Source organism: Aotus nancymaae, unplaced genomic scaffold, assembly GCF_030222135.1.
Source record: "Aotus nancymaae isolate 86718 unplaced genomic scaffold, 86718_ANA_hifiasm-v0.15.2.pri h1tg000002l, whole genome shotgun sequence".
Taxonomy (NCBI): domain Eukaryota; kingdom Metazoa; phylum Chordata; class Mammalia; order Primates; family Aotidae; genus Aotus; species Aotus nancymaae.
Genome location: NW_026988413.1, coordinates 35,534,152 through 35,546,207, shown reverse-complemented (window position 1 = coordinate 35,546,207; position 12,056 = coordinate 35,534,152). Strand labels below are relative to the sequence as shown.

At 35.4% G+C, this 12,056-nt stretch overlaps 1 protein-coding gene across 5 annotated transcripts in view; it reads left to right on the top strand.

Annotated features, from left to right (window-relative positions):
* CPED1 (cadherin like and PC-esterase domain containing 1) overlaps positions 1-12,056 on the top strand; it is a 313,055-nt gene that overhangs the window by 27,108 nt on the left and 273,891 nt on the right. For all 5 annotated transcript variants that reach the window (XR_010341759.1, XM_064373989.1, XM_012474072.2 and 2 more), the window contains one exon: positions 3,659-3,842. Coding sequence is in view for 4 of the 5 variants with exons in the window: in XM_012474072.2 (XP_012329495.2) it covers positions 3,659-3,842 (184 nt within the window). In the remaining variant the exon portion in view is untranslated. The remainder of the gene's footprint in view (positions 1-3,658; positions 3,843-12,056) is intronic.

Sequence of the window (12,056 nt, the reverse complement as noted above, 5' to 3'; positions counted from 1 at the left end):
CCAGGGAACAAAAATCAAATAAATGTAATAAGTAAACAAATTATATTTATGCGTTAAAACGTAATCACTCCTATAGAGAAAAATGTACATCAGGTATATGTAATCATACGTATTATTACAAAAATGCTTTCTATGACAGAGATCAAGCCATATTAATTGAAAGGCTTATGGAATTTTGCATATAAAGTTACAATATAACATTGATTATTATTCAGTTTTATTTACATACATTTAACATAATTTATTGGTGAGACACTGTGTTGGACACTTTCATATGGAAAATTCATTTCATTCCCAATACAACCTTATGAAACAGGATTTGTTACTTCAATTACATATGTGAGAAAACTCTGATGTGGGCAGATTAAATAATTTAGCTCAGTGGATGAAGCAAGCAAGTGATGAAGCCAGAATTCAAATCTAGATTTTCGATCCCCAGTCTTCTCTTTTTACTCTACATTGCTGCATCTAATGCTTCCAGTTGTTTATGACCACATTCTGTCCTTTGCTTTATCTCAGATGGCACGAAGTTTTCAGATTTTGGCATCCTTTCAGTAAAAATAAAAAGTGTCCAGTTATAAAACAACTTCTATGTGGTCTAGCAAAGGGATTTCTAAGCAAATATTTTGTAGCTCTCTCAAGATGAAAAAGAAGCAGGTGAACACTCAGGAGTTCATAGTTTTAACATTCAGTAACACTCATTCTTTTCTAAATTCTGGGCCAGCAGATTGTAAGTGTCAAGTGAAGTTGTTGTAGTGGTGGCCAGGCTAAATGTATTCCTCCACTAAAAATACACTTTTGAAATTGTGGGAATAATCAGGACCTCTTATTTCTTAAGGTGCTGCTATTAGCACTTGATGATCTCGCACTTGCTGGTGCGGTTGACATAATTGTTCACATCGTTTTAATTTCACATACGCAATGTGTGCACCTGTTGTCAGACCGGCTAAAACTGTTCTTGCCCTTTGGTATTGGGCCATTCTGCTGATACAGTGTGTTATAAATATGACAAGGACAGCAGCAGTTTGTATTACAGGATAATACAACATAATTCTACTGACAAGCTCATTTCCTATTTATTCTCTATAGTCTGAGATGTGGGTTAAAATTTCAGTCTACGCTATGAAGGTTATTACCAAATATGGACAATAATTACAATTTATTTAGACTATGCCCTCTACAAGGTATACTAGTAAAAGTGACATTGTTCTTGCTTAAATTGATCTTGATGGGGCAGGGGCGGGGGGAGAGGATGGAATCCTTCAAAATAAAAATTACTTAACGTTTAAAAATATTCTTTCCTTGTGTGAAATCCCTTTTGTACTTAAGCCAGCTGTAATAGAGAGGAGCATCCTGTGATTACAAAAGAAAATATGAGGTGAGAATTCTGGATACAGTGGGTTTGCTTGAGTGACACTGATATTTTGGGAAGCATCTGTCTTCTCCTTTCACGTAGACACTTGTTTGTTTACTTTGCCTTTCTACATGCTACTCAGTTCCCTCTAACCCCTATGTCCAAAGGCTCAATGTGTATTTGGTTTCAAATACTCCTTATATGTTTATATTGCCAACAATTATAACATTTGGGGAGAATTAGGTCCCAATTTTCACTTAAACTGTTGCATTTAAATAGTTTTCTCATCAATAAAACACAGTATCATTTAACAAAGGAAAATACATTTTTCTCCCAAAGTACCACGTATAGAAGTTATGATTAGCTAGGGTTCTATTCTTTTCATTATATTCATCACACACATAGTAAGCAATAGCATGTGCCTGGCAGAATGCAAACTCAGAAACAGTTTTTTTTTTTCAGACTCGTTGTTCTTTGTGATATATTATTATTAAAAAATAAGACCTCATGGTACCTCCTACGTGGCAGGCATGGTTCTGAGCACTTTACAAGTATTAACTGTCTTATCCTCGTAGCACCTTAGGAGGAAGGTATTGTCTGAAGTCACACAAATTGTGCTGGTACAGCCGGATGATTTGAACCCAGCAGTTTAGATCCAGAGTTTGTGTCCTGAACTACTCTATGCTTTGTCTATGAATTTTCAGCTAGAAATAGTTTGTATGCAATAAAAAATAGGATATGGTTCCTGCCCCTCAAAGGTCAAGAGGATTTACAATCTAACTCTGTTTCTTCTTTCTATCAATATTATCTTAAAACATTTTGATGGATACTATGATTCATTAATTTATTAAATATATTCATTTATTAAGCATATACCATATGTCATATGTTGGGATAAACATTTGTAAGACATAAACAGTGCAGGCCTGGCTGTTCAGGAGCTGATATTTAAAAAAAGTGTAATTTCCTTCCATGAGTTCTAATGGAAGTATGCATTTCAATTGGAAATTTCCAAAAGAGATTATGTTTGACTATATTGAGAGCTGATTTGGAATTTGACAAGTGAAATAATGAAAAGAGGAAGGAATTGTAGGTGGGAGGTACAGTGATGTATAAAGGAGCAGGTTGTGGATCAGGAATGAGGATGATTAAGACTGTGATGTGATCTGGCCAGAGAGGAAAGGGCATAAGTTGAAATGATCTTGTGTTCCTTGATAAAGATATAGAATTGATTCTATTAGTGTAGGAAATAATAAAGACATTTAATTACTGAAAAACATGGCATTCACAATATGAAAAGATTGTGTTTTAGATCCATGAAATGGACAGGTTGACTCAGAGCTGTCATTGCAAGTACTTTAGATTCCTGATTGTGTTTTTTTTACCGAGTCCCCCTCATCTTCGCCACCACCTCCTTTGGCTCCTCTTGTTCAGCCTCTCTCGTGGTTTTTGCTGACCCCTATCCAATCTCAGCACTCCTTCTAGTAATAAAAATCATCTGTACTTTGTCAAGGTTTAATCTGAAGTGTTCAGAAAAAAAAAAGTATCTGCCGTTATGCCTTATACCGAATTAAATTGCAGCCTTCTTTCTTCTTATCAACTCAAAAATTCCCTTTGTTAGTAGAATTTCAATTCCCATTGTAAGAAAGAGGAATCTTTATATGAAAATCAATAAACTATTGAGCGAATAACCTAGAATTATGATACTTTAGTAGTTTTCCTCTCCTCACACGTGAAGACCCATTCTGCCTCACTGAGGTGGGTTCCAGTTTTGCTACATCCCAATTGAGAGAAACTGCAGCATTGTTTATCTACAGAGAGCTCTGAGATTCCTCCTCACCTTGACCCCTTCCTGACCATGTCTTTTCTGTACAAAACTCATCCTCTCTGAGTCTGTTTTCTCTACCATGTTTACCTAAAAGAGCTATTAAAAGATAATGCAGCTAGAACTACTTTATAAAAGCACAATGCAGATGAAAGGCATTGCTATTAATTTGTATTTTCAGCTAGAGTTGAGCTCAATATTTCTATACATCAGTGTTCCTCCAAGGACCTTTGTATTTTACGGCCTAAAATTTTCATCTTTCTGTTACAGTGAGGACAATTCAGTTGACCTTCATTTCTTGCATATAAAGTTGTCTTTGTCTTTTTGTCAGCCTTTCAGAGAAACTGTCTTTCACTTCTAGAGAAAAACTTCAGAATGACTTCCCAAATAGCCTTTGATTTGCATTCATGATGTCCTTCAATGTCCTTCAAGGGAGATATACTACTTTTTATATTGAATTTTTATGCCTTCTTTTTTAGATCCAAGAATCAATGGAGACACACTTTGGCAGCCAGGGCCGCAGGGCCATACTCTACAGACCTCCTTTCTACAGCAAGACAGAGCTTCAGCTACACCAGCACATTCTTACTCAGCATGGCTATACGGTTGTCGTCGCTGAAGAAAGGCTCAGTGCTGACCTTGGACTGGGGCTACTAGAACAAGGTCAGAATAATAAGACGTTAACTGCCAAAGTCACTTGACATATAATGTTAAACAATTTTCTGGAATGTGCTACTATCTCCCTTTAAAGCAATTTATAAAAACAAATATTTCTCCATGATCAACTTTCTCACATCATATAGAACTTACTTCTTTTTTTATACTTCCTCTCTATTTTTAACTGTATCTCTTTATTCCTGAAATTATTTTGTTTATATTTTTGTTGCATTTTGGAGTTGCATAGTTCATGTTTAAATGCTACATAAAAAATGTTTATGTTTATGAGACTGAATACATGTTCTGCCCAGCACCCAAACTGCTTCATATTTTAAGAAAATTGCCGCTTCATCTGACTGCAAGTAGAATGTGCTGGAAATTGTTTCCAGAATCCAGTATAAATGTGATTCACAGATTGGCTCTAAATAGGAAAGAAGTATAGATACTGATCATATGCACCATTACTTGTCAAGTACATTTATTTCTGTCATTTGGAGAGAATAATAAGAGACAAGTTTTTAAACAAGTTATTTGCAAAGAAAGTTGAGTAAATAATGAGAGTCAAAAGGGCAACAACAATAAGACCTAACATTTCTTGAGCAACTACCTGTGGCAGATTCCGTGCTATACTCTGTATTCATGATCACGTTTAACCCACACTGTAGCTGCCAAGCATCCTAAGATTAAGAAATGTTAATCCCAATTCCTAACCCAGATTGCAGAAAAGGAAACTGAGGCTTTGCAGGCTGAAGTGACTCACCCTGCATCTTACAGCTGGTGTGAGGGATAAAGAGATGGTGATAACTGTATTTCAACTCTCACTTTCTCTGCTCTGGCTTTTTATCTCTTTAATACTTCAGTCTCTCTTTTGGTCTATAATCATGCACTTACCTATCATTATGAGTGCTACAATGATGCAAAACCCTCATTCAGCACAAGCAAATCCAATTTTTCTCCTTATGATTGTACAATATATCTATTTTCCTATTTATTAAAAGGGGAGGAGGAGAAGCAATTTGAATTAACTGCTGATCTCAGCCATTTTTTCCTTTTGGGGAGAACAGTCAGATCCTGGTATCACAGTAGTTTTCACAACAATCTTGCCATCTTCACAGCACTCCAGTTAGGTGTCCCCTTGCTGGTTTGTGCTGGTGAATGAATGAAAGCAAGTTGAGAAGATGTTTCTGAGATGGTTGAGGGACTGTTTAGCCATGAACATCCTTTATCACATTAGCAATGAAATTGTGAGCTACTCAGAAGAAATTCTGAGGGAATAGAGCCCAGAAGATCTGCTTTGATGAGAAGAAAGAAGGTCTTAAAATATGCAGAGCCTGGGTCATGGGGACACAGGCATTTGTTTATGCCATTTAGTCATCACTGCCTTCTAGGAGTAGTGTGGAAATCTAAAGCACTGAGCTTCTGGAAGCAAATGGGAAAAATAAAACAGAATAGGAAAGCTCTGAACTGAAAAGAAACTTTGTAAACCTTACAGTTTCACTGGTGTTGGCTCTATTACTTAAGACCAGTCTAAAGTTCTGGAATACCAGAAATGATATTTAGAAACCTGTTTATCAGAATAGCTATTGGTATAAAGAAAAAAATATAAAATGTTTAATCTTTCTTTTATTCCACAAAATATTTCAGCCCATCGCTGAAGGGATGATTGTATAACCACTGCACACTGCCATGGAACTCATGCTCATGCTTCTGCAGTCGTGTAAAGTGGCCCTGATAACGTGCTACTGTTTTTTAAAATTCCTAAACTCCCCTTCCTTTTTGGTGCTGCTTCTGACTTTCTATGGACACAACATGGATTATCTGTACATTTCAACTTTAATTCAATTTTAGCTTTCAATTTTCTCCAGCTGCAAAGCAGATGGATTATATCTCCTCTTTCCCTTGATGTCCTTGGGTCAGTTTTACCAGAAAAAGGAGAATTATTCTGCAGCTTCCAAATATCAAGAAAGTGCAAAAACAGCCTGAAGGCAATAGAATCTGGCAGCCAAAGGAACTGCTGGGCCCAACGGCACAAGATAACTATATAATGTCACTAGAATTTGTCAGTGTAAATGCTGATTTAGTTCTCTTTTCCCACATTCCCACAGCTTTTAAAACATTTAGTTCCTACCTCATTTTTGGCATTCTTTTACTCTGTAAAATAAGGTATTATTACTGGATAGGCCTCAAGAAAGGGTAGCAATTTCACAATCTCATGAGTATGGAACATTGATTTTTTTTTTTCATTTGATTTTGTAGTTTTTAATATGAGCACAATGTGCATCAAATACCTGAAATTTAAAAAAAAAAAGAGTTGTGACTATAACATTTCATTGATGATTTATTGTATAGAAAGAAAACATTTTTATTGCAGCCTATTTTCCATGCCACAAATTTCATCTATAAATTATGTTTTGAATTACTCCAAAACAATATTTCCTAGAGATGTGATTCTTGTAGAATTTGTTTTGCTTTAGTTTCACGTATTCACTTTATGGTTATTTTTACCATGTGAACATCAACAAAGAATATGAAACTACAGCGAGCACATTTAAATGAAACCTCCCCAAGTTGAGGGGCCTGGGAGAAGAGGAAACAATTCAGAATAATCTGGAGCCCTATTCCACTTTCTTTTACCACAGCATTTTCAGCTGTTTGCTATCTTGTAATTTGAAAGTATTACATTAAAAACAAAACAGATACTCTCACAAATGTTACTGAGTACCCGGGTGCAGATTTGATAAAAGTATTTTTCATCCTAGGACAATAAATATAAAAGGTATTTTCTCTATTGCGCCTATTTCACCCGCTTTCCTCTCCTCTCCGGATCCACCCCATTCACCTGATCCACCCCATTCACCTCTAAAATATATCTAGAGTAGATTTTATCACTGAATCCAAATTATTTATTTATGCTTTTTGAATAGTACATATTTAGCAATTTTCTGTCAATTTCTGAATACACATTGCACTTTCAAATTATGCATGTTGTAATCCACACAAGAAACAAAATGCAAACCTGTAATCAAGCTACAGAATTAAAGCCACTCACTTTGTACCATCCTTTGAAGCACAAGTGGTCTCTTTCTAGCTTGGAACCATTTTTTTTTTAAACCCTTTGAGGGACATAAAAGGATAAAATTAGCAAAACTAAAATGGTCATAGGCCAGATAGAAAATACTTCACTATTAAATATAATCTTTACTGATAGAGTAAACTTTGAGCTTTGTATTTGATTTAGTTTTCCTATGACTTATTTACTAGACACTTATTGAAAAGGAAAAAGTAGGCAATTTTGAGTCCTAAATTAGAATATGGGTGTTATGGTCCCCCGCCCACTGGTTAATTCCTTTCTAGTGATATAAGAGAAGTTGATGTATCTATTGGGAAAGATTTTAGAGCTATGAACGTATCACTTGAGCAAGTTAAATTCTCTGAGCCCTAGTTTGCTTGTCTTTTAAAGGCATTAATTATCTTAACTTCACAGTAGTATGTGGCAGGGATTGAATCACTTTATCCAACCTTAACAGTTTTAGAAGGAGACAAAGTTAAGTCCAGTCAATGTTTTATCTCATGCAGTAGCCAGAGAATGGCTACCTAAAATTTTCCTTGTTAAAAACAGCCACAAGTGATTCTTATGTGTTGCCCAGTTTGAGGAAGATATATTCTGAGGGAAATTTTACTGGTTCAAAGAGTATCAATTTTTAGAGTTAATTTTGGGAATAAAACAATGCAACAGTCTACTTGCTATTTTGCTATTACATTGCTGTGATTTAACTGCATAGGTATTTACAAACAGCATTTTATCTTTAATCTGATTTTGAGAACAGTATGAGAACAATTGTCTTCATAGATTTAGGCCTACAAAATGTAGCAGAGTGAAAACATGCACTATTATCGTTCTCCTATCCCTTGCTTTGGAAAAATATATCTTATGTCCCTGCATTTGTGAGAACATATAATTCTCTAAAGGAAAAGATAGAAACACCGTTCAATTATACTGTTTCCTACCATGTAAGTGCTATTTAGTGAATCTATGTTTCAGTGCACAGTGGCCTAAAAGGAAAAGTTTTTCTCCTACTCCAGTGGTAAAATCCAAGTAGTATGTGGTCAAGGGACTCTGACTTAGAGTAGATTTTTATCATTAGATCAGAATTATTTATGTATACTTGAAGAGTAGTGCATATTTGGTAATTTTCTGTCAATTTCTGAATACATATTACACTTTTAAATTATGCATATTATAATCTACATGAAAACCAAAATACAAACCTGCAATCAAGCTACAGAATTAAAGTCACTCTTGCAGTTTAAAATTGCTGTTGTTTTTACAAGTTAGAGGTTTCACATAGAATGTTTTTTGAAGAAACGCAAAAAGTAACAGAACATATAGATGGTCTTGCCAAGGGCTGCCAAACTATAGCCCACTGGCTAAATCTGGCCCACTCCCTGTTTCTGTAAATAAAGTTTTATTAGAACACAGTCACTCTCTTCTGTTTTTGTATTGCCTTTGGCAGCATTTGTTTTATAAAGGCAGAGCTGATTAATTGCAACAGAGGCTGTATGACTTTTAAAGCCTAAAATTTTTATTATTAGGCCCTTTACAGAAAAAAGTTTCCTAGCCCTTGCATCCAGAATAGGTCTATGTAACCTGATCCCATACCAAGTTGATGATTAAACTGTAAGACTAAGATGTTTCATTTTTCAACTTACACCAAACCTTATTTGAAAAAGATTTGATGGTTTATAATAAAATAAATACTTACAAAATTAATAAAATGTACATATAAACTTAGTACCCAAACTTGCTGTTCCACTTAGCTACCATAATTTAGGCTTAGTTTTGTCTGTGAGCCTCCAAGCACCTAGAACAATAAGAAAAAGAATAGAAGCTTACTTTCAGGAAGAAGGAACTATTATGATTCATCCCCCTAAGTTCCCACATGTTCAAATAAGATATTTAAAATAATTTTTTCAAGGGGAGTATTAAGTAAACAACTGTGAGATGTGCAATGTGTCAAAAGCCAGAGCAACATTTGTATTGCAAATGAAGTAGATGTCATATCTTGGTTCATATAACAGCAGTCTAATATGAGTTGAGAGTATAACATTACAGCATGATATAGTGAAGACAATTCTATAAAGGGCTAGAGTTAATACTATGATAAATACTATTTATTGGTATTTGTATTGACATTAAACTTGATATACTGTGTTCTGGAGAATAGTGTTTAAATGATGCTGCTTCACAGCTTTTCACGTCCCAATAAGGACACTGTTATTTACCCAAATGTGTTCTTGGGAAATACTATTAAAAGATATGCTTAATAGAGCAAGAGATACAGATCACTACTTAATGTTGCGGAAAATATGTTTAAAAAGAAAGACCTGTTTCCTTCCTTGTTTATAATTTAATAGATTTCTATCTTCCTATATTATATTTACATTCACTTGCACTTTAAAAAATGTCCAACATATCAGTGTACACTTGAAATTTAGTCTAATTTTGAAGGTTTATTTATAGTGGCTACTTGCCAAAAGCTGTTTCTGAAGTTTGTATAGAAAATAAACATCCACTACAGATCAATCTTAACCTTTGTAATGGTAAACATATTTTACATTTGTCTCGTTGTTTGTAATAAAAAAGAAGCTTTAAGGAAGTCAAGCTTTAAATTGCCTGTAAGTAAGAAGAGCTTAACCATGATAATAACTTTCTTGGGGAGGTAGTAGACTTTGGGAAGTTAAAATCGTAAGCTTTGAAGTGAGACAAAAAGACAAAACCTAGGCTGGAGTTCTTAGTGTCACTTTTTTTTTTATTGCATTTTAGGTTTTGGGGTACATGTGAAGAACATGCAAGATTGCTGCATACGTGCATACGTGGCAGTGTGATTTGCTGCCTTCCTCCCCTTCACCTATATCTGGCATTTCTCCCCATGCTATCCCTCCCCAACTCCCCACCCCCTGCTGTCCCTCCCCTATTTCCCCCCAACAGACTCCAGTGTGTGATGCTCCCCTCCCTGTGTCCATGTGTTCTCATTGTTCAACACTCACCTATGAGTGAGAAAATGTGGTGTTTGATTTTGTGTTCTTGTGTCAGTTTGCTGAGAATGATGGTTTCCAGGTTCATCTATGTCCCTACAAAGGACGTGAACTCATCGTTTTTGATGGCTGCATAATATTCCATGGTGTATATGTGCCACATTTTCCCTGTCCAGTCTATCATCGATGGGCATTTGGGTTGGTTCCAGGTCTTTGCTATTGTAAACTGTGCCACTTTTTAATGGTTACATAACCTTGGGCAAGTAATTTATCCTCTCAAAGTCTTGGTTTTCTCATCTACAAGTTGATCCTTTTGAGGCTGTCTGGTACATAGTAATCACCCCATAAATGGGAGATAAGATTGTTACTGCTGTCAAGACCTAGTTACAGAAAGGAGAATATGACATTTCCCTGCAGGGAGGTGCCTTTAAAATACACGGTAGTGTAAGAGTACTACTGTTGGATGTTATTGTGGGTAAAATGAACTTGATGACTGTTTTTCAGTTTAGCCTTCTTGACTTATATGTTCTCATTAAAAGGTCTGGGTTGTAAATCCTCCTGAAATTCTGACATACTCTCCTGGATTGTTCCCTTGGAAAAACCTCACATCCAAAAAAAAAAAAAAATCTGCAAGCTTCCTAAGGTCAGGGACCATGTGTTTTCTGCTTATCATTTATAACCACAACTTCCACATTGGGGCATATGATAAATATTTATTAAATCATGAACAAAGGAAGATAAAATAGTGCATCAATATTTGGGCTCCTTAAACAGCAATTTCACTCAGGAAATATATTAAAATTTAATTTATAAAACTTTTATTTTATATGACTTTAGAGGAACACTGATATTCCACTTAGACTTAAATTCATTAAAGATAATGAAACCATAGCTATAGTATTACTTAAGGCTGATGGTTTATACATCAAATGATTCTAGACTTCTGGGGCTTTTAGGTACTTGTGTCCATTTTTCAGAGTTTTACTCTTTCCTTGCTTTCGAGGCTGTGCTGTTACATTTGCCAGGTTACTTGACCTATTGGTTTTTGGACAGGTTGGATGAGTTTCGTTTTAAACATATTCAGTTATAGATGCTGTGAAATTTTCATAGGGGTATATTCAGCAGAAACTCAAGCAAGCAGAAAGGCCAAGTCAGGAAATGTAGATTTGTGCATCATCTGCTGAGATGTGATAATTGATTTACTGAAGGTTTAATAGCCTATAAAGCAGTGTAACACATAGTGTCACCTAAAGATGCTCTCGGGTAAAGAACATAAAAAAGTAAGTACACAGCTTTTGCTGCTTGTGAACACAGAAAGCAAAAAGGTGAAACAGTCAAAAACCGTGTCATATCACTTAGGTCCTATCTGCATCCTCTATACTATGCTTTGTAATTTATTTCTTAGTATAATGTAAGTTTTATTGGCCTTCCAGTTCTTTGCTTTGAAAAAACATGTATTATGATCCAGAATTTTAATAACATACTTCTCTAGAAAAAAAAGGCACCATCAAATTATTCTCTTTTCTATCATCCAGGTGCTACTGGGTAAATCCTGGGTAGTTCATAGGATAGCAAATGACCTAAAAAGAGATACACATTTTTCTAAGTTTTTAACCTGTTCCTGGGGTCAAGTCTCAATAATATGTAGTTCCAAAGACTGATACAGAGCATATTTTATCATTTTGTCAGAATTACTTATGTGTACTTCCAGAGGGTTTATTTCTAGAGTTGCAGCAGTAGCCAGAACTGTAGCAGGAATGAGAAAACAGATTGCTCAACTGAAAAGAATGTTTCTGGGAGGCCCTATAAGTAGTTGAACCAATATTTTTTATTCCCATTGTTTAATGAGGTGCTTGAATGCAAGATTAATTTTAATAACTCTTGAAGGCATCACTAGGACCAGTTTATGGAAGGACATTTTATGGATCAGAGTTGTCCAGCGATAGAACACCCCAGACCAAAAAGTAGGAAGTTTTGTTGGAACGGAAGCAACTCTGGGTTGCTATATTATGTAGCAGAATGAGTGAAATGACCACCAAAGTTTTTTTTCAACTCTACAGCTCTGTGGTACAATATATGTCTCAAACACACAGAATGAGAGAAAACAAGACAAAAATGTGAATCTCATCATTGCAGGGATTCCTTTTCTTTAGTCTTCACTTTGTCTGGTGTGGTACAGGTGTA